General features: G+C 40.7%; 1 protein-coding gene across 1 annotated transcript; it reads right to left on the bottom strand.

The window, feature by feature from the left end:
• Positions 1 to 5,088: 5,088 nt before the first annotated feature.
• On the bottom strand, positions 5,089 to 22,081 carry LOC131081768 (elongin-A-like). The gene is made up of 11 exons (XM_058021067.1): positions 22,001 to 22,081; positions 15,122 to 15,178; positions 13,352 to 13,464; positions 11,614 to 12,313; positions 10,143 to 10,242; positions 9,167 to 9,340; positions 8,528 to 8,625; positions 7,608 to 7,788; positions 7,167 to 7,290; positions 5,331 to 5,449; positions 5,089 to 5,219 (listed from the first exon to the last, which is right to left on the bottom strand). Exons 1-11 carry the CDS (start codon positions 22,079 to 22,081, stop codon positions 5,161 to 5,163), a joined length of 1,806 nt encoding a protein of 601 aa, XP_057877050.1. The 3' UTR covers positions 5,089 to 5,160.
• Positions 22,082 to 23,370: the final 1,289 nt, after the last annotated feature.

The raw sequence follows: 23,370 nt of genomic DNA, 5'->3' as shown, positions 1-23,370 counted from the left end.
CAAAGGGATAGGGCCTGGAAATGCCATAAAAAGCTTTGTCTACTGCTGGGATACCTATTTACAGTTCTGTAGGAGGACAGCTAGAGAAGATTTTCCAGAGTTGTTCAGCCCTGTCCCTCAGCAAGTGCCATTTTTAGGTCTGTCACCAGGGATAAAAAGAGGGAACTTCTCTGTAAACAGAATTCACATAACATATGCTGCTGAAAGCTTCCACCAGCACTTCCCACAGCAAGCACACCATTTAGGGCTTAAGCTACAAAGATTACATTCATGACTTTGTAGTTTCACATTTAAAGCAGGAATTTTAAAGTTTTGCAATTTGAAGGGGGAAAAAATAAAACTGCAACTATTCTGACCTGAATTAGTTTTATCATCAGAAATTAGGAGAAACACTTGGATTCTAAAATTAGATTTTTATGCCTTTAAAAAATTGGCAATTTTCTGAGGTTTTGATGCTTCATTTCTGAAAAATTATGACAGTCTCATCAAGTATTTTCTTCTAGAAAACCTAGTACTTCCAAGCTCCATTTCTAGTATCATTTTTGTCTAGGGCACACTGGTGAGGACATTGGGTATGGTAGGTACAGGACTGTTAGACCTCATATTCCAGGATGTTTGATCTCCAGGCCATCACAAAGTTGGATTTGGTATGTCCATCTGTGGAAACAATCTCAAGTCTTCTGGGATTTGTACATTCCTTTACACATCTGGGAATACTTGTTCTTCATCTGCTTTTTTGTTGGTGTAGATCCAAACTGTCAACATATTATATTTATCTTTTGAAAAGCCTGCAATTCTGTCCCCATCATGTGTGTAGTCACAGAGCCCCTTTTTTGCTAACAATTAGGGTTGAAGTTTTAAAAACAACCCAAGACATGTAATCAAAGGAATTTTGTACAAAGAATTCTGTACCACGGAATGAAACATAATTCAGCTCTGTGAAAAAAGTTTAGAGCGGGAGAAGATGGGACCGCTGTGTAAGGATGCAACTCATGTGTGAAAAACAGAAAACCAAATAAAGCACATTAAAAAATGTTTACCAGAATTTGTAAGAGAGGAGGCAGATACATTGCACATCACTTCCATTAAGCAGGAAGAAGAACAACCTGTTCCCATTCTTGTGTCAAGCAGCACAACTGCAGAGTGACTCCAGCACTTTCCTGAAAGGTGTCACTGCTGAACAATGGTACCCAAAACAGAGACTGCTGAAAACCCAAGGCAAATGATCACACCAAGAAATGCTGAACCCAGCCCCTACCCTGGATCAAATAATATTGATCAGAAGAACCCAACACCATTCTTTTTCTCCTCCAACTGATTCAGCAGATCAAAAAGGAAATATTTTGGGAGCTGGAGGCAAGAATTGCTGATATGGAAATTAGTGAGAAAGAAAAAAAAGAAAAGACAATACATTTGTCCTGTAAATAAACAAACCCAAGATCATTTCTGCCACTGTGGTGACCCAGGAGAGACTTGTTCCTTCACTGGCAGTAACTAGTTACAACTGCAGAAAAACAATCTTGATAAATTTTACCTGTGTTCAATGGTAGGAGTGGCTGAAAAGGGAGACAGTGGGCTGTCTAACCAAGACCTTCAATCACCCACTCAAAAACCTTTTCTATCATTACAGGAAGGGCAGGGAAAGGAAATAAATAAAGAACGAGGCAACTCTCACTGGGTGATTTGGGGTTTTGTCAAGTGGTGGTTTGTTTGATTGGTTTTTTTCCCCAACAGCAGTATATAGAGGATGGTCTTCTTATCCATCAGTGCATCAGCATTTTTCACCACACTAAACCTTGGCACAGACCTTTTGCCAAGCTTTCAGATGGCAAGTCTGAGATCTGCATTGTGCAAGGGGATTTCTTTTCCCCCTGCTGAGGTCATCTCCTATGACTACCAGAAATCCTCAGACATCCCCAGGTACCACACAGCTAATGGCATCAGGCTCAGAGCTGTAACAACCTCCCTGCTCACAGGGATCCCAGCTGTGCCTTGCTTTAGCAGCAGCTCAGATACTGATCCCTGAACAGCAACAATTGACAACAGCATGCATGGGGCACTACATTGATGTCTACAAACTCTTCCAGAAGGATCATGCCAACCCTACACACCATTTTGGCCATGGCCCAGCACTAAAGCTAACATTTAAACACCTACAAGGCCCCAAGAAGAGTTTAGCTCCTGGAATTCACATGCCTTCTGAGCAGAGCCTCATAAGATCAAACATTTCACCTCAAAACTGTTTTCCTTCTGCCACAGGGACTGTTTAGATGGCAGCATCAGACATCCTCCTTTTTTAAGTGGTATAGCAGTCAGGCCAAGCTTTCTTCTTGGGCCCAACCACTAAGGGGATGGAAAATGTTCCTGAAGGCTATGAAACAAACACTGTCAGGAAGTGGAAAGTGGTTTCTATGCTTGAAAGAAAAAAGCTCAAGAGGAAAAGAAACATTACACATTTGTGGTCCTTTCCACAACAGCAGGGCATTCCTTTTGTGCCCATATTTTTCTCCCATTACTTATTTACTTTTCCAGAAATTAATATGGAAGTTGCTTATCACCTGGAAAAGCATTATGCTGCTGGGATAAAAGGCTCCAGAGATACTGCAGGAGGACTAGGAGCTGCAATGTGTTTTTAGGGAAGAGAACTCCATCATGCACTTGTAACATTCAATCTTTCTGTGAAAATAATCCCTTTTCCAAGAAGGATCAGAGGTCTCCTCTGATGAGATGTGGCAGCCAGCCTGGGGAATATGCAACAAAACCAACCAAACATCTTTCACCCATCCACCAGAAGGAAAGTCATCTACCTCAGACAAATATACTCCAATACCATCTGTTCTGTTAGGTATGCCAGATGCCAGAAACACATATCCAGCAATAATTCCTGTATACTAAACTAACTGTATATAGGCAGGAGACTGCAGAAGCATCTACATTAGCGTTCTGGTTCAGATTAAAAGGGTGTATCTTTGAAGTTGGCTGCTTTGAATTTGCCTCCACAATTGAGTTACATTGTACCATCAAGCAGTGTTGCACCATACAATAAACCAGTGTTGTGGTTTTTTGTACCATGAACCACAAAAACAAGACTCCTCACAAAAATGCATTCCCAGAGCATCCTAGCATACGGCAGCCTCAGGTAGGCATTAGTCCATAGGAACAGACCACAGCACAAGCAAAAGAAAAACCCTACCCTAAAGTATGTGTAGTGCCAAATAATTTATAGTAAAGAGATTTGCTTGTCTACTGTATTTTCTAAATTAGAAATTGTTAGGATGACAATCTGATCCCACAAGCACCCTCTGCACACCTCTTACCAGAGCTATATCTACAGCCTTTGAAGTGAGAGAAAATGAGAAGAGAAAATTAAAGCCACCTAATCTTGAAGTAAAATTTGTCCTCCACATAACTCTGCTACCATTGTCAAGGATAGGAAAAGTTATTGCCAATCAACAATGTATTTCTATTAGTTAAAACAACTATTTATCCTTCAGACTCCAAAGTGGATATTCCCATAATCTATATCTGTTCTGGATGGCTAGATCTGTGTTCTCAAATGCCAGAGCCAAAACAATGACTTTGTCTTTTCTTACACAAAAGGATACCATGCTTGAAAGAAACCTTCAGCTGAGTTTAGCTTCTGCCACCAACTGGTCAGCAACAAGGAGTGGTATATTGGTCATTCAGCCAGATTTAAGTCTTATAAAGAATGCTTCTGGGGTGAACTGTTCAGGTATGTATGACAGATGCTGCATTACCTCTCCTACTAGTTAATGCTTGTTTTGATTCCAGAAACAGCAAAAGCTTCCCCCAGCATTTCCAATTCAACATGCATGTTTTCAACTTCCATTCTTTTTAGTGCCACTGTAACACATAGAAAAAAACCCACAACACAACAGCACACCTGTGTAAACAAACCCCTGTATAAACAGGGCATTCACAGAAGCTGTTATGTATGGGTGACTAAGTTAATGGCTGTAAAAGCCATTTTTAGTAGCAGTATTTTTGTAATCTACCTGTAATACCTAACATATAGGATGAGGAAATTCACACATAAGGTGTTTTGAGTAAGAGACATCAACTCAAAGGTTTCATGACAACCTTACCCTGCGCTTCATGAGGAGTTCTAAAATGCCAAATCCCATGGAAGTACAAAGGAAGTATTAAGACCTGTTTGCAACAACTAAGTGCAATTGATAGAGCTCCTCGATTTCTAAGGCATGCCTTCAAGGCAAAGTCAGGCTTACAATTCAGGCAAATGAATTGGTTTAGAAAAAGAAACTACAAAGAAATCTAATTTCTAAAAAAAAACCATTCATAGACCAACCCCAAATTGCAGCAGTCCCTAACTCTTGAAAGGACAGCCATGCATGACCAAATAGCTTCCTTACTTTAAGACAGCTGGCTGTGAGGTTTTGAGCTAGGCCTCTTCATGACAGACAGAGTAGCAGATCAGAGTATAGTCCACGTTTCCTTTCATCTCCACACTTACATACAACCATAGAATCAGAGTTGTTTGGGTTGGAAAAGACCTCAATGTCCAACTGTTAATCCAGCACTCTGATCCTAAAATGCCACATCGACACATCTTTTAAATACCTCTAGGAATGACAACACAGCCACTTCCCTGGGCAGCCTGTTCCAATGATGACAACCCTTTCAGTGAAATTTTTCCTAGTATTCAATCTAAACGTTCACTTGTGCAATGTGAGGCCATTTTATCTTGTCCTGTAACTTGGGAGGAGAGATCAACCCGTGAACTACCTCCTTTCAGGTACCCATAGAGAACAATAAGGTCTTCCCCTCAGCCTGCTTTTCTCCACACTAAACCACCCCCCTTCCCTCAGCCATTCTTACAAAAACTTGTGCCCCAGACTCTTCACCAGCTTAAGCTCATAAATACATCACCTATAAGGGTTCATATAAACTGATTTGTCATTAGTGTGCACTGACCCTATTCCAAATCAAGTAAGAATGCAGCAGTATGAAAGGACTCTGAGGTTTCAGTATTTATTGCTTATTATTCACCCACGCAATTTTTCAGAACTATTTTAACTAAAGCAAATTGAACAGTGCTTACATGGACATTAGTCTCATTCACTGTAGCATAATATACATACAGTCACATCAAATAAGCTTCAAATACACAGCCTCATTTTATCATTGTCCAACTCTACTCCTCAGTGCTTTCAATGTTTTCTTCATGATTGGTGCTATTTCTTCAATAACAACAAAACAAAGAGACCAGTTAGGATTACAGCTATGAGCAACTGAAAATTAGGCAGAAGGTTAAAACAATTAAATTGATCATGTTAGGAAATGCCACTTACTTTTGGTAGGCTTCTTTCCATCTTGAATCATGACACCTGAGCTAGAACTTCTACTAGTGCCAGCATATATCAGATTTGATAATGTGTTATTTCTGTCTCTCATTTCTGGAATCCCTGTTCTTTTAAAACAAGCAAATTAAGAAAAAAGTTAGCATTTAATATCAAGCTGCTATTTGCTCTGGCTCATTTTGAAAATAACAATCAAAACCAACGGCCTGTTTGGGTACATTTAAGAGACTTTATACATTTCAAAGTCATAGGATAATTCAGGTTAGAAGGGATGACAGATGACCATCTTTTCCATTTTAATTGTTGAACAAATATTACATTTATAAGATTTCATGTCTCCTATTAGTCTTTAAAGTCAAATAATCAGAGTCTGTGACAAATCAAAATGGCCAGCAATACCACTGTGATTCATAATGTCTTGTGCTCTAGTTTGCACAAAATAAACCTTGTGTTTATTTTCCTCTTTGAACACAGCTGAACTGCTAACTGACTCATTGACAGAAAATGAGGGCAAATATTTAAAAACAAAACTTCTGTACCTGACTAGCAAAAGGTACAGTAACTAACTAAACATGTTGGAATCCTCAATCAGCAAGACAAGGACTGAGGCAGATCCATACACAGAGCTGGTGCCTCCTGCTAAAGACCTTAACCCAACACAGCACTTAAGTGTCAGCACAATGTCACCCAGCATGGCCAGCCCTGTACTCCTCAGAGCCAGACACTGAGCATTCTGCCAGCACTCAGCACCACTGCACCCTGAGTGAGAATAGCAGCCTGCTAAGGAGCTGCATGTCTGCACACAAATCCTTAGCAGGATTGTTTGGCTCCTGCAAGACCAGCTTCTCAAGTGAGAATTTCAGCTATACAAATTCTGCAGCTTAAAAAACCAACAGGTCAAAGCAGTGAAGTTGAACTCATTGTTTAAATTATTGTGCCTAAACAAACCCTTTGGTCCTCCAGAAGGCAAACCAATGACTTTCTTAGAACTTCTTTCATGTCTGAGAAAAAACTCATGCAAGGCTTGGTCTACATCATTCAGCTACTGGTCCAGAGATACTGGAGCACAAAGGACATATGTACTTGTATGCTACTGTACTTGAAGCACAAACTGGAAAGGCAGGTCTGTCACAATACAGAATCAACCTCCCACAGAGCAGCTGAAAGCAAAAGTAAAACTCAAAGTGCCATAAGCTACTGCCTTGGTGAAGGACTATCTTTTCAATGGAAATAGCAACAATATGGAAAGAACCTTCCAAATCTCACCAGCTGAAGGCACAGTTATGAAAATTTATCTGGTATAAAAGCCGAGTTTAAGAAAATTCTTGCATCCAGGCTGCCCTTCCTAACCCATACTTACAACCACCTTGAGAAGCAAGTTTGTTTGACTCAGCTTCTGAAATTCACAGGGGAAAAAAAAGTATTAAAGTTCCCGAGGTTCATTCTGGTCAGCTGTATCACACCAGGCAGCTGACTGGGATTTTATCAAAGCAGGAGAACACGTGAGGCTACTAGGCAGGTTAATAGACCCAAAACATCAACAATGGAATTGCCCTAGGATGCCAAGCAGCTTTAGTGCAATCTGGAGAAAAGAAACAGCGTCCACTTACACTCCAGCTGGGAGAGTGAATTCAATGGCACTTGTGAGAAATGTGCAATGACAATGCACACATGGCCGAGGAGTACACAAGACTTAAAAGGCAAGTTTGTTTCTAGCTACTAGACACTTTAAAAAGGAAAGTAAATAGAGTTATGTAGAACTTTAAAATTATTTTACAAGTATAATTTTGAACTGAAAGACACAAAAGCATAGTGCATAGCACTTACTTGCACTTCCCTGTGGGATGAAGCTGGATGACAGGTCCTGCGGCCCCATGGATTTCGTGCTGTCGGCAAATGTTCCTGGGTGGTTTTGCTGCCCCAATCACATAAGCCATTTTTACTTGCCTGCCTAATATAGAAGCAAGGAGCAGAGGATACATGACTTTTCACTTCCATAATGTCCAAAACTCTTTGCATTGCAGCTTAGAATCCTTAGTCCAACCAGTAAGGTAAGATTTTTCTAATGCATAATATTTTCAGGATACACCAATGTATTGTATTAATGCATCTGTTTATTTTTAAGCAAATTTCATTTTAAGTGTAACAGTGTTTGTTCTTGATGATTTCTCCTGGAAGTACAGCATTAGTATTCACTGCAAAGAAATCACTAAACCAAACATATTGTCAAGGGGTTTTGTAAGTGGAAGAGATAATCAGAGATTTTACCTTTTGGTTTCTCAGACTGAGCTGAAAGAATAGTTTTTGTAAGGATCTTCAGTTTTTCTTCTCTCTGATTAAACAGTCTCCAGTACATTTCACGCCAAGACTCATATTCCAGAAGGCTCTCATTTTTAAAGTCTCTTTGGCAGTGTTTCTTCCACAAGTGGTCAGTCTCTTTTATAAACATCTAATTTAAAGCACAGACATCTTAAATCAGAGATTTAAAAATAACATTTTCAAGAGTACCTATTCTCTGAACCTACAGACACAACCCAAACCTTTGGTGGAAGAAGGTGCAGAGCAAATCCCACCACACGTGCTGACCCAGGTACCCACACTGTGGCAATACCATGCAGGGACACTGACTGCAGCCTGGCAATGACACAGCTTGAAGCAGCAGAGCTGGAGTCAGTGAGCACAGTTACAGACCAGACTTGTGTCTGTAGTACAGGCTCAGGCCACTCCAGCTCTCAACCTGAGGCACACAGAGGAAAGGCTAACTTGCCCTACAAAGGGCTGCACGCTCAGTACATCAATGTCCAAGTGCATCATGGAGCTCAGGTCCTGACAGTACAGACAAATCTACCACATACATGCAATCTCACAGCAGCTACTTCCTGACTGATATGTGTTGCAGGCTTAATATTTTGTAACTTGAACACTGTTGGTTCTGACTTTCCCAACTATTTCATTGGTAAATACTGTGGTCATCTTTTTTCTTTCTTACTATCAGAAACACTCTTGTATACACACTGTCTTTCACTTAGTCATCAGTAGTAATTCTCCTGAATGTTTTAAACTTGAGAAAGGGGAACTTAATAATGACAGCTGAATTCAAATAAATTAGCGTGCAAGACAGAAAACCAGTGCAGCCCATGGGGTTAGGGAACTCTGTAGTTTCCCAAATTTAACAAGGCAGAATTTACCAGATTACATTTCTCTACTCGAAACAACTGCTCTGGTGTGCAACGTGTTAGCACAGGCTCAAGAATTTCAAAGGGCACACCTCCTGCTTCTTGTAGCACTACAAAAGAGGACAGTACTTTCAGTATCTCACTTATTTTACTCAGTGGGTAACACCATTCAGCTAAAAAAAAATACAAGTTAATTTTAGCAAGCACAACATCCTATGCCAGGCTATGAAAATATTTATAAATCAGCAGTTCCATACTGACTAGCAGTTATACTTGAGGATGGATAAAGCATCTTTGAATAGTAATTGCCCCATCTTTACTGATATACATAATTTCCTCCTCTGCCTATGCAATGAAGAATGTCTTGATCACAACAAACATGGGGGTGGAGGGGCAGAATTTTTAGTTTATCATTTATAAGACATTATAAATATATAAGTAAACTTTGATCTTTATAAATTGTAAGCTTGCAAAACAAAGCTACATTTTAGCACAGTCATCAATCCATTCCTGCAAGTGCTTTTCATCCTGCTCCAAGTCACCATTTGTAGGGAGGGACAATATATTTCAGTAGGCCAGTAGTTAGTATGGAGAAATAAAAATCTCATACCCTTAGAGTCACAAGTGCTACAAATCCCCTGAGGTACTCACACTCAATATTGTTGTGAAGCATGCGGACACACTGCTCATACAGTGTAAGCATCTTGGAAAGGCAGACTGCCTTGGAGCCAGAGTAAACCTGCATTTTGGAGTTCAGTCTCTGCCCTGTGAATTGAACTATCTCATTGACTTGCTGGGGTGCTTCTACAGCAGGTACTGTGAATGCTGCAAGCAAAACATCAGGCAGGTTTCACCAGGCTTTAAACATTCAGCTCTGAGATAAACATAAATGTCTTTTACTTACATATACAAACTATTTTCTTAATACAAAGTTACTGCATGACAGCATGGGACCCTTGCATGTATTGTAAATTGCAGAAGTCCATTCACCATCATCTTAATTCCAAGATGTACAGTGCAAGTGAGCTGCACCAACTCAAACCAGCCCTGCATTATTTATCTCCAGTCTACATGAGCTGTATTCACATCCCAATTGCTCTGTTACCCATCCACAGAACTTTACTAATCCTCCTGATTTATCTTAGAGAAGCCAGAAGCTTCAGTAGCAGCAGCAATGTTTCAAGATCCTAGTGGTAGGAAGCCACATGAGACGAGCTGCTAGGGGAACCACTGGCACTTTATGTCACCTACCTATAATGATACTAATGGTTCCTATGCCAAAGCTGGACCTAGTGCCTCATACATTTGTTTTACCTAAGATCATTTCTGCTACGGCTTTGCCTGCTCTAAGTATAGACATGAGTAAAGATAAATGGAGCCTGTAGAAGGGCCACTTGGTTTATGCCTTCTCTAAGTCTGTTGTAACTTTCCTCAGTAAGCCATTAGAAGGAAGGCCTTGTAACTCCCTTCAGCTTCAACAGAGTTTCTACACATGAGGAAGTGAGGCCCTTCTCTGCCACAGACTGATGAGCTAATACAGTTTATTGGAAAAGGGGATAAAACATTTCTATGCAGAGCTATAAACATCTGCACTATTTCCCATTTATCAGTCTTGTGTATTACTTACCTGTAAAGTCTGCAGCATATGGGGGAGATGATTCTGAGATGTCTGGCAGAGTTTTAGGTAGTGGAGTATTAAGAAGCTCTTGGAGGGATGCCACTTTGGCCTGTGCACAGTTAAGGAATGATTGCTTCAATATTACAAATTTGGGGTTAACCAGGCTTTAAACAAGCTACAATAAACCCCCAAACATGTATGCAAATCCCAAGATTAACTAGGATAACTAGAATTCTTGCTTTTCTACACTAACATTTATTCACAGGATTACTTTGCAGTATATCCTTTCATACTCCACTAACCAAGACTATACCACAAAAGGAACTTACTGGGACATCTGCAATCAGCAGACAGAAAGATTAAAGAACAGAGTAGGTATGCAGAGCTAACGAGCTTTCAGATAAATCTCTACTGAGGCATTCAGCAAATGAGGCAAAACTGCAAGATGAAAAAGGCATAATTCTAAAAGACAAGAAACAGCTTTACACCTAGTCCTGTCAAGTCTCCTAGACCACACTCAGTAAGCCATTCAGCCTAAAACATTCACAGCTAACTCCCTAAAAAGGGACTTAAAGATGCAGCAGCATGTTAAGTATGGGTCCCTACAAATGGATCAGCATCCCTACAAATGCATCAACAACTAAATTGCATCTCGGGTGTCCTCCAATTGCAAGTCAGGCACTTACAGCCCAAAATTTGCATTCCCTGCACTTCATTTAAGTATCTATAGTAACTTTTCACAACTGCTTGAATATCTGAGTATATATAAGCCTCTACATTAATATTTTCCCATCTGGGACAGAAGATCCCACATTCAGATTGCAGATCTTCCATAATAAAAAAAGCCTAAAGCTTTCACATCACAGTGAAGATATAAGTCTGAAGATAACCCTAATTTTCGGTGCACAAAAGGTCTCCATTTAAAAGGTCTAATTAAAACATTTTTTGCATACATATTTCCGCAGAGGAGTTACTTAAGCTTTTTGCATTTCAAGACACTAGGACAGCTCAGAGTATTATATGTATGATATAGTTTTATATGCAATAATGCATTTAAAGAATGTTCAGTTCCACTGCAAACATTAACATTCACTATTAAAGAACCATAGCATCTGACAAAAGGACTGTTCTATACAAAAAGAGCTGCAGCAGCCACTAACCAGGATGGTCAAGAAAGAAATAGGTGGACATCTTTCCAAAGGTAACTCCCTTTGCACTTTGCAAGTCAAATGCAGATTAGTTGGTAAGGATCAGATACCATAGTAATATTGGAAACAATGCTAAAAATACAAGTAATTAAATTTAAAACTGTGTCTCTTTTCTACCCATTATTGCCATTACTGGCAAATGCAGCTGATACATCAGGGTCATGCAATCTGTTCCTTAAAAAAAACACAGATAAATTTCAGTGAAATGAAAGTCTAAAGCACTTGTTTGTCTGCCATTTATCTGCTTTTATCTCAACCCTGTAGTGATTTACCTTTTTACTTGGAGTTTCTGATTGATCACTCTCACATTTTTTTACATCTTCAACTCCCTCTTTTCCCTGAGAGAGTTTTGAAGTCTTTTGTAGTAATGAGCTGTTCTCTTTACTGCACTTTTTTGGCTGTGGACCTGTAGAACAAGCTTTTCTCTTTCTTTTGTTGGTAACCTCATCGTAAGTAAGATAAGACTCAAAAGACATAGTAGGGGGTTCAAATTCCTCATCACCAGATGATTTGGCTTGGTCTTTCATGACAAGATTTTGTTTTGGTTTCTTCACACATTTAGGATTTCTCTGTTTGGAAGCATCCTTACTAGGATTTTGTTTCAGGCACAATAAGCCTTCATTGGCTGCAGAGGAATGCTGCTTTTTTGAAATTTTCTTTCTCTCTGTGGAGGTGCTCCCTTTGAACTCACTTTCTTTAGCCTGAGAATTGGTACCCTGGGAAGCATGCTTAGAACCACTGCTGCTACATACTTTATTATCACATTCTTTTGGAGACTCAGAATTTGTACTTTGATGGGTCTTTTCATTACAAATATGCTCCTTATTCAGCTTTGTACTAATGGGAGCACTGCTGGAACTTGTAAAGGCTGGGACAGATGTTCCAGGCTTCTCTGAAGGCTTAATCTCCTGGGAAACAGAAGATTTCATCTCATGTTTTTCTTTTCCATTATTTTTTCTTCCCCTGTGATCACTGCAACAATAAAAAAATTACATCCCATTCTGTAGTTGATGCTAAATTCTTAAACAATCTGGTTTTCCGATATTAGTAAAACTAAAAGCATAAAATCACACCATGTGTCATAGTTTCCCAAAACCCAGAACTTAGTTCTGCACTGTGTTCTTACTCTTCCTTTATCAGTACAGAATCACAGAGCTCCTGGGTCCAGCACTGCTAAATATTGAAACAATAATTGATAGCAACACAAGTGGGGAGTAGGGACATAAACCTGGCAGTACTATCTGCTTATAACATGCTGGATACCACTTTTCACAAAGCTTCCCTGCATGCTTTATAACAAAGACATGGTGCTTGAAATAACTAGGAGTCAGAAAAATTTACAACATGTTCTGTAGGTGAAACAGATTAACAGGTCAGCCTTCATGATTTGCTTATCACAGGTTCTAGTATTTTACTTCGCTGTCATTTGAACATTTTCAGATTTAAAACGCACTTTTTAGTCAAACTATTCCCTTGGCTTTCTCAGCTCAACTGTTTGGAACTGCTGGAACTCCATGAAACACCTAAAGCAGAGCAGGCCTGGCCATGGCAGTGGTGGCTGTTTCAGTCTCAGAAGAAACTGCATATCTTCACTGTGCCTCCTCCAGTGTTGGAAGGCCCTCTCAGTCCACAAGAACATTACAAGAAAAACCTCTATGCAACCACATCACTGGAGAGCTGCCTTATTTAACCACCACCTGTGGGAAGAAAGAGCAAGTTTCCCAACTTCCTCAAGTGCAGAGCAGTGCCCATCAGGTTTAGTCCTGTTAGCACCAGCTGGGACCTAAGAACTTGTGCCAGTCACAAAAACCAGCTGAAGTCAGAGTACCAACTGGCTAGTTGACCAATAATGGTTTGATTGTTTTCCTCATATTTTACAGCTGCGTTCTCTCAAGTCACATTCCAATTCAACATACCTGTGTCATTCCAAACACCTTCCTAAGTTTCCAATCTGTATTTTCAAATTACACTACAATATAATTAAAATCAAAGAAAAAAGTTTACACCTACCTTTTACTTTCTGGAGAAATAAGCTTTTCCCACTGTTTTAACAGACTTTTAGCTACATTCCCAGCAGTGGCATGTTCCCTAAAACTTTTAACGGTTTTGTCCATGCCAGTTTCCTGTTGAAGATAGTGCAAGAAAGATGGGCAGAATAAATCAAAACTCTCCTCCCAAATAAAACCTCCTCTACAACTGCTACAAACAGTATTAGCCTCATATTCAGAGCAGTCCTATGGCAGCCAAAGAATAAATGCCCTCTTTATACAGCAAACAAATTAAGGAAGTAGTTATTTATAACCAAATATGGGGAACAAAATGAAGGTTTAATTCATACAACTGAGATAAGTAATTTTCCTCCATTAAATGTACATATTTCAGGAATTTCACTTCTCTCAAATGCTTAAGCCCAGAACATGCATCAATTCAAATTTCCTTTAGGCTTATGAAGTACATTTGAGCATATTAGAAAGCATATATGTTGGGCATGGTGTAATATAAAATACATCTCAACAAGCAGTACAGGGTTGAGGGGTGAGAGCAGCAGAGTTCTTTTCACAGTACCATTGTGTCTTTAAGTCTCATTCTAGTGTGTTTTGTTTAAGCAAAAATATCTTGCAGACTTCGAGCATTTGTAGAATCACAGGTGATTTTAATAATGTATTATCAGTAAACATCTGATTCACAAGCCCTCACTTTTAAGATGAGGCAAAATGTGGATTTGAGTAGGTTCACTGCAACCTGTGAATGCTCTTGCTAACAGCTACACTCCTGCCAAGTCTGAGCTATACACATTACTCCCACATAATCAGCTCCGCCTCCAGAAGGGGCTTCCTTAAATTCACTTCAAGTATATTTAGCTTGTATATAATTTGAGCAACCTGATTTGGTAAGTCAGTCATTGCAAACAGATGGAAGAAATCTGGTGGGACTACTTCATAAATCTATTTATGTTCTTCAAATGCATTAAAATATGTGGAGCCCTCTGCTGTAAGACATCACTTTCCTCTATTTGACTTCCATCAAAGTCTGTCCCATTATAAAGCATGCAAAAATTCTGGGAACATGAATCATCTGCAGAAACCCTTTGTCATTTTAAAGCACTAATTGCAATGTGACATTATGTATTTTTATTGGAAAACAAAATAAATATTGCTTCATTTCAGTAGAAGTCTGCCTGTGCCTAGGCAGACAAATGCCTTTACCTGAATAGACCATTCAAATATCTTGGCAACTATATTTTTCCTCTTGCTCTTCAAAGAATTCAACTCTCACAAAACCAACATTTTTCTTCTTTTCAAAACACAGACCATTGCTTATAATAGCTAGAAGCTTCACCGACCAGTGTGAGAATATCTAATATAGAATTTGACAGGATGCAGCTTGGATGAGGATAGAATCATTACTGGGGATTCCTCCTCTTTAAATGCAAGAAACTACCTTTGAGCTGCTAATGAAAGATGGGAGAGTTAGACAACTGACTTAAAGAATGGTTCACCTGTATTTGCTTTAAGCATTGATTAAAGGCAGTTTTACACTGAAAAGAAGCCATCCTGATTAGCAAAGTGTCCTCTATGTGCTCAGTTCTATCACTGTTGACATAATACTGCATTCATCAAACTGGATGACCAGCTTCTGGAAAATTAATCTAACCAAACAGGATATAAATTTAAAATTGTAAAATGAAACATGTTCACCACTTTCTACAAATGCACACTCTTGGCATTTACATAGTAATTCACTATAGAAGAGTGTAATGTATTATTACTGATCACTTACCAGTAAAATATCCAGTGATAAATCCAAACCTTGTAATACCTTAAGTGTTTTTATAATCTGGAAGGAAACATCAGATTTATTGTTTAAAACAAATACTTGGAAATCGTATTCTGTTCTTCTCATCCTCATTCACATATTTAATCCAAAAATACCCAACAGTGTTAAAAGGAACATCCAGTAACTCCTGGAAAACATGAGCACTCCTTTACTGCACATCAAGCAGTGTTTGCAGTCAGTGCTGTGAACCAGTACAGTCCTGCCAACCCCTCAATTTCAGTAACAACAGAAAATCCAGTAAGTAGTTTGAAATTCCTGCTACAGAGATTACAGTAAATATCAGTAGCACAGTAGTAGAGGCTACATATATATGCCTACTCATGCTGTGGCAGTGGCCCTCGTTTGCCACAGAGCCAGTACAAAAGCTGCATTGTGCAAAGCCACCAAGCAAAAACCAGCAAGCCTCTCAGTCAGCAGCACTACTCCATCAATCCAGGCCAAGAAAGGACCACAGAGCTGGTGCAAGCCCAGACTGCACAAAATAAGGTTTTGAAAATATAACCGCAATTTGAATTTTAACAAAACAAGCTTGAGCTAGAACAACTGTTTTCTTTTCCACTGTCAAAGCTTACACCTGTTAGCAAACTCAACACTTCCATAAAAGCAGGAAAGTTTTTTTCACATACAAAATGCTCATCTTTCTATGAGAAGTGTTTTAATAACAAAGAAGTCACATTTATGAGCCGAGTATAAATTTTGACAGCAGTATAACCCAATTTATTTGGCAATGGGTAGCATACAGCACCCCAGAGTCTTGCAGCTAACCATACACAGCAAATTTGTCTTATCTTTCTGTCATTGTTTAAGAATGGCATTCCCCCGTTTAGTGTGGCCACTAAAACACTGCCAACCACACACATGAAGCTATGCTACAGAGATGACAGAATTAATGCACAACTGAAATAGCAGCATTTCAGAGGGCTTTCACAAAGCCTGAAATACTAGTCAAGTGTTTCAGATCATTGACACTTCTCAGTCTAACAGCAGGAACACAAAACACACTATCCAGAAATCTTCTGGCAACAAAAGCAGCTATATTAATTTAAACAACCGATGAACTGTCATTTATTATATTAGATACTGTTTCTGAAAAGGCATTGCAGGAGGTGGAAGAGGTACTAAAAATGAATAGCAAGCTCAAAGAAACAATTTACAAGTTGCACTCCAGAGATATATTGCTCTACTGTTGCTGTAAGTCTCATTGCTCCTACAATGCATTTGAGTAGTGGAATCCCACACTTGACACTGATCTTCATTGTGTTCAGTGGGATCTAACTACACGCCTGCCATGCAGCTCTTCTGTAAATCTTCCACCCTGAAACAGTGCTTCTGGGTCTAAACAAGCACAGCAGAAATGCTTCACAGCCTGGGAAATTGCGAGACAAGGTAAAACATACAGCTAGGACCAGAGGCAACAAATAAAATCTCTCCTAAAAAAGTTCAGCTAGCTACAAAATGGCAGGACACCTAAAAACAAATTAAATAAAATAATTAATTTTAAAAAAAGCTTCCTCACCAAGATTTCAGAACCAGCACAAAAGCCATACGAAGTTCTGCTTATCTTAAAATACGGCAATCCCCAAGAAAAATTGTAATTGCTCACAATGTTGACATAGTTTTTAATGCTTGAGATGATCAGTGTCAAGTTAGTTCACTTTTATTTAATTTAAAAAAATTATATCCTCATTGATTAAATTTATTTTGCAATGAAAAAGGAAGTAGCCCACTGCTGACATGTTATATTGGGATATTTAACATGTCTAGAAAATCAAGCAATGCAAACCACTGGGAATAAATCCCATTTACTTTGCCAGAGACAAACCTATTTGTGGAAGAATACTAAAGGACATTTTCATCAAAATACAGAGATCAAGGGTTTTGAATAGTTTCTCTTGATGGATTTTGGATTAAGTTAACTCATAAAGCCAAGTTTATTTCAGAAGAAAAAATTCAGGAAGCAGGCAATTACTATTCATACAACTTCAAACCAACAGGCTAAATTACAAAAGTACCTAGATGACAAGCATGTTCAAAAGCAGTCAACACATTTTAATGAAAAACAAAACTTTCAAAGTCTTCTAAACTACAGACCACATTGCTCATTTTGGTTATTTGAAATGTGTATCACATTGGGAAAACTAAGACAAAAAACACTGTTTCATTTTGAAAAATAGAAAAAATGGCCCAGACACACTGATAAGGTTTTTAGAAGTGATACCAACCACTGAGGCTGCAGGGCAATCAGCAGTTCTGCACGTGCAGGACTAGTACAAGACTCTGTTCTGTACCTGGACAAAGTAAATGGCTGCATCCAGCCTGCCAGTAGAAATCACACATCTCCAAGTTCTTGGGATGTAGAACCAAACTTACTTACAGAAACGATCAGAAAATAAGCAAATGTAATTTGTGGCAAGCATCTGTAGCAGCAGAGAAACATTGTGTTTATCCTATTTGCTAGAGATCTGTGATTTCTCTACCAAAGACAAAGCACAAATACAAATCTCCAGTATTATATATTGGGCTTTGGACAAAGGTATACTGTGATCCACAAGATACAGAAAAGTCTGTCACCAAAACCAGAGCTTGCTAGAAACACCAACTTTGTTGTCCTAATACCTATATATAGTATGCCATTATAATTATTGCATAAATAAGGCAAAATGATGAAGTCTGTTCTGAGCAGGCCTTCAAAAACAAAATAAAGACTGACTATCAAGGGATCTGTCTCTAACCATTTCTTTCACCACAACATTTGTGGCCTATTTGGCCCTCATCTCACTGGACTGGCTCTAGCAATTTCTTCAGGGAAGACCTTCCATATACACACAATACATATGTAACCCTCCACTGGTTTTCAGACTATTTTACCTCACATATCACTATCAGCTATATCCTCGTGGAAAAACTATCTACTTTAAAAGAGATTGTAAACTTCATAGAAAAATTTTGAAGAAAATTTATCTTCATATACAATTCCTAAACTAGTCTACATAATTCCTAAATACTGATTTATAAAGAACAATCAAAACCCTATAAGACAGGGTTTTTTCCCATAAAATACATTCCAAGAAAAACCAAGACCTAGGTCTTCATGCAATATAAACAGGCAAAGCCTCATGGACAAACAGAGAGCTGGCATCCACATCGTGGTGTGAGACAAAAGCAAAGATGACAGGAGGAACAAAAGCAAGCAAAGATGCAGGGAAGAAGGGAAAGCAGGCTGGAATTTGGAAAGCAGAGATCAATGGTAATAAGCAATGGGAAAGAAGCATGTAAGCAAACAAAATTTTCCAGAGCCAAAACTGAAAGCAGAGTGGTAACACAGCTGCCAGGTGCACTGGGTTTGGTCTTTCCCACTACACCAGTGTTGCTCCATCATCTTTCATCCAAGTGCTGTAATCTCCTCTTATTTTCCTCTCTGAGACTGGAACCTCAGGAAGGATGGGACCCACTAACAGGTTCCCAGACCATCTGTCCTGGCTGATTACATTTCTCTATTGTAACTCCTGTTTTCGCTCTCTTCACTCAATAGCTGCATTTCCCTTTCACAGAGATCCATATGATTCTTTAGCTTATTCTCTTCTATAACAAAGCCTGTGAAATTCCATCATGTCACTAACTTCTGGCTGAGCTAGACAACTCATCTGAAAGACTACCAGGACTTTGAGGAAAACACCTTAGAAAAACCCAACTCTGTCCCAAGCAGATAATCCCTATGCCCTCAGCTAACAAAAAAAAAAAAAAATCCTGAACAAATACCCTCTCAAGGCAAGCACAGCTGTTCACCTAAAACAATTTCTTAGTCTTGTGTTTAGCTACTAAATCTAACGATCTGTTAATTAACTAAAGAAGCTTTCTTCCAATCATCTTACACAATACAAAAATAAATGTAAATACTAATCACACACTTTACCTTGGCTCTTTAGTTTCATAAAGTTATGCTAGCCAGAGCTACAGCCATTCTCTGGCTATCTTATAATCTTTCCAGCTAGGCCAGTGATGTTTTTAAAAACAGTCCTCAGAACAGGACATAATATTCCTGTAATTGTCCCTCTAATGCTATATAGCAATAATAACATAACCCTGCTAAGCTACCCAAAGATAGCATTTACCCCATAAGCCACTGCACTCTGCTGCAATTTCATGCTCAACTGGTAATACATCAGAGCTCCAAATCATTTTCTGAGTCAATGCTTTCCAAAATACAGTCTCCTATTCTGAATGACCTATATTCATAGCTCCTAGCTGTGACTTTCCACTGAGCCATGGTAAAACATGTGTTGCTCAAATGAATGTAGCCTACCACATGATCAAATTTGGTTTCTAGAAGGGACTCAATTTCATACAAATGACTTCAGTATGGGTAGCATTTCCCTACAATGTTTGTTGTCTTCTAAATTAAGTAAATTTCAGCAGCATCACGTCACAAAGAGATGCATAATCAGTCTCCTACTCCCCAAAAACCACCACAAACCCACAACCCAGCACTGTTTCCTTATGAGGTCTGGCACTTATTTTTGGCGAGCACAGCTGAAATCAGTTTCATGTATTTTATCAGGCCCATGCCTCTGCTGCTCTAATCAGCACCATACAGAAGCAAGTCAGATGCCTTGAAGCTTGCCTACACTAATTCACAACAATTAGTGTCAGCCAAATACAACTTGAGATAGATTTGGCAGAATGTATCTACATAACATCTCATGGAGTGGTAAGGATCACGGCACCACCCTTCAATTCTACATCAGGTACAATCTTAAGCTCATGCATCGTTCCTGTATGATCAATGCCAATGAAGACCATCTCACTGACCTTTAATGCTAGCACAGTACTTTTTTCTCCATACTTTCCCTAGAACCATAAGCATCATTCAATAACTGGTTTTTCCTTTGTTAATTCTCTCAAAACTCAGTGGGTACCTATCAAACCTCACACAACAGGAAGCTTTTGAAATAGGCAATTGATGTTCTTTGTGGTTATCAAAAACTTTTAAGCAATATTAAAAAATCCAAAGCTAAATATTCTCAGTATGGAACAGAAGTATTTGACAACAACAACACTAGCCTACATACACATCTGTGATATTGATTTGCAATTCTTTTCACAAATTTCTAGAACTCACCTTTTTGCCTTTAAAGATACTAACCACATGATTTCTCTTGTTAGATTCAACTTCTGTTAGGAGCACCTTTCATGACTGGCAATTTACAGCTATCAGTTTCTCACTTTCCCTGCCACTCCTCAGGCTGTTACCCATAAATACTTCTATTTCACTAGACAGTTTTACCAGGGACAGAAGTGCTGCAGCACCACCATTAGCTCCATTTTATGCAGCGCCTGTGAAGCTATGTCATATAAAAACATTGTATCTTCTCCCTCAATGAATCCAAATTGGCCAGAATTGCTCTGATTTTTCACATTAGTAGAATGCTTTGAAACTTACTGGTTTGAGGTTACTTAAAAAGTTATTACTTCTAGAATTGTTTTCTTTTCCTTTGCTACCTCTTGTTCAAATAGCATATCAACACTAATCCCGAGTACAAATTCAGACACTGTAATAGCTGATCGTTTCTGTAGCATAGGAAGAAATCTTAGGCTCATTGAACTGCATATTAAAACTTCTAAGAAGCACCTACACAGATATTTGCATTTTAGACAGATATTGTCTACATCACAATTCAAGAAGATAAACCATTATTGGCTATGAAAACCAGTATTTCTTCTATCTGTATACACACATACTTTGAAAACACGCTGTAGACATGATTAATAGCTAAGATTCTCATCAACTACAAAATACAATGCCATTTTTACCGCCGCCCTCTGCCTCCAACCACAAACTTCTATCAAGTTTTAATGCCTTTGAAGCCCATAAAGATAAAAGCATCCTGTATTTTCAAAGCAAATGTGACCCTCCAAAAATTGAATTAAAAAAAAAAAAAAAAAAAAAAAAAAAGAAAACAAAAAAAAAAAGCAGAAACCACATCACTGTTTCGAATACACCATCCTCAGTCAAATATAATTTATTATTTCACAAAACGTTGAGGCCAATTTGGCACACACTACTTTGCTCCTATTTCCTTGGGAGTGCCGGCTGCTGCTCAGAGAGAGCGGGGCGTGCCTGGGTGTCCCCTGTGCCCCTCAGCCCGGGGGTGTCCTCCCTTCCCCACGGCACGGGAGTGTCCCCTGTGCCCCACAGCCGGGGGTGTCCTCCCTTCCCCACGGCACGGGAGTGTCCCCTGTGCCCCACAGCCGGGGGTGTCCTCCCTTCCCCACGGCACGGGAGTGTCTCCTGTGCCCCACAGCCGGGGGTGTCCTCCCTTCCCCACGGCACGGGAGCGTCTCCTGTGCGCCTTGGTCCCCTGTGCCCCACAGCCCGGGGGTGTCCTCCCTTCCCCACGGCACGGGAGTGTCTCCTGTGCCCCACAGCCGGGGGTGTCCTCCCTTCCCCATGGCACGGGAGTGTCCCCTGTGCCCCACAGCCGGGGGTGTCCTCCCTTCCCCATGGCACGGGAGTGTCCCCTGTGCCCCACAGCCGGGGGTGTCCCCCTCTGCCCCTCCAAAGCCCGCTGCAGCCTCTGCCCCGGCTCTGATCGCGCTCCCCACTCATCTCTGCCTGCCTCAGGTGTCCCTCAGCTACTCCTCACAGCTACTGAGCACCCCGACACCCTACAGGGCTTGTTTCAGAACGGCTTAGTCCAGGAAGAACAACAAGGCAGGGCGTGACAGGCCCCGCTCCTCTTTGTGCGCCGCTAAAACCAAGCGGAAGCCCCTATTTCTCACAACAGCCCAGCAGGTGCCACGCTCGGCCGCCAGACCGGGTACCTCTGCGGGCTGCTGTGCACGGCGCAGCCGCTCCTGCAGCCCCAGCAGCCTCCGCACAGCGCTCCGCCCTTTCTCTGCCATGGCAGCACCGCCACTCCGCCCCTTCTCCGCCACGGCACGGCCGCCGGCACCGCTGCCGCTCCGCCCTTTCTCCGCCATGGCACCGCCGCTCCGCCCCGTCCCCGCCTTGGCAGCGCCGCGGGGGCTCCTCTGTTGCCGCCCGGCGTTCTTGTAGCCGCGCCCACTCCGCCATTGGCCGTTCATGCCGGCCGGGGTGCTTGTTGGCTGCCCAGCTACCAGCAACAACAGCGCGGGCTGTGTGCTTTCCTCTGCCCCGCTGGGCTCCGTTTGCTCGCACAGTGCGGTACTGAGCAGGCGGTACTGAGCAGGCACAGCGCAGCTGGGGCGAGCCCCTGCAGAGGGGTCAGGGAGCGGCCTGCCCAGGGAACGCCTCGGCGCGGGCCCTGTGCTGCGTGCGGCAGGTGGGACACGGACAGTGTCACTTGCTGGTACCTGCCCTGTTACCTGCAGCAACCCCGAGGCATCCCTGGTGACTGTGGCGGCGAGGCTGCCCTGTGGAACGGTGCTGTGTGTTGGGGTGGCGAGGCCGAGCCGTGAAGCCCGCAGGCAGCCCACTGCACTCCTGACCCGGACTGAAGGGGACACCCTTTTCTTTAGGTTCTGCTTTTTTTTTTGCCTTTTTTTTTTAGGGCCTGAGCCCTTCTGGGCTCCGCAACTTCCAGCAGGGCTCTCCCATGGACTACCTAAAAAGCTTGTGACAAGGAATCAGTCTTTGCGCTGTGTGAACTGCGCATCTGAAGTGAGATCTCTGCCGTGGAACTTGCTGAGGCTGAGCATGTGCTTGTGAGACTCCCAAGATGAATGAGTCCTTCCTAAAAATGTGTGTTTGCAGAATTGCCTGTGAAGTTACTATAGATGTAATCAGACCAGGTGCACAGACCCCCTTTCACCTTTAAAGTGGTGTTTGAGGGAAGTGTTAAAAAAAATTGCATCCAGTCTTAACTACAACAGAATTTTAAGTAGGCAAAAGTTGATATTTGCACGTTAGGATTGCTGCTCTTGCAAAATAGATCTTATTACAGCTTGGCACACTTTATAGCAAACTCTTCACTAGAGAAACCAAAATAGCTGATAGGGCAATACAGTAGGTAGAGCACTCTGGTTGGAAATGGAAAAAATAAATCCAGGTCCCTGATGCAGACTGTCTCTCCAGTTACCATACTCATGTTTTTATTTTACAGAAATAATTAACTCATTTTCACAGAATGTAGAGACTTCATCAACCCTACCTTAAAATAGGCCATTCACAACTAGTCACTCTTCAGTTTTCTGGCCCAAATAATATAACA

The sequence above is a fragment of the Melospiza georgiana genome, chromosome 3, assembly GCF_028018845.1.
Source record: "Melospiza georgiana isolate bMelGeo1 chromosome 3, bMelGeo1.pri, whole genome shotgun sequence".
Taxonomy (NCBI): domain Eukaryota; kingdom Metazoa; phylum Chordata; class Aves; order Passeriformes; family Passerellidae; genus Melospiza; species Melospiza georgiana.
The sequence above is the reverse complement of the archived record's forward strand: the minus strand, read 5'-3'. Positions and strand labels throughout refer to the sequence as shown.

What these genes read in the sequence shown, in the direction of transcription:
- LOC131081768 (XM_058021067.1), bottom strand. Translation starts at nt 22,081, where the DNA reads ATGGCAGAGAAAGGGCGGAGCGCTGTGCGGAGGCTGCTGGGGCTGCAG. An exon ending in CAGAAACTCCAAGTAAAAAG is followed by an intron (nt 10,243 to 11,613) that starts GTAAATCACTAC and finishes AACTGTGCACAG; the next exon opens with GCCAAAGTGGCATCCCTCCA. An exon ending in GCTTCACAACAATATTGAGT is followed by an intron (nt 8,626 to 9,166) that starts GTGAGTACCTCA and finishes CCTCTTTTGTAG; the next exon opens with TGCTACAAGAAGCAGGAGGT.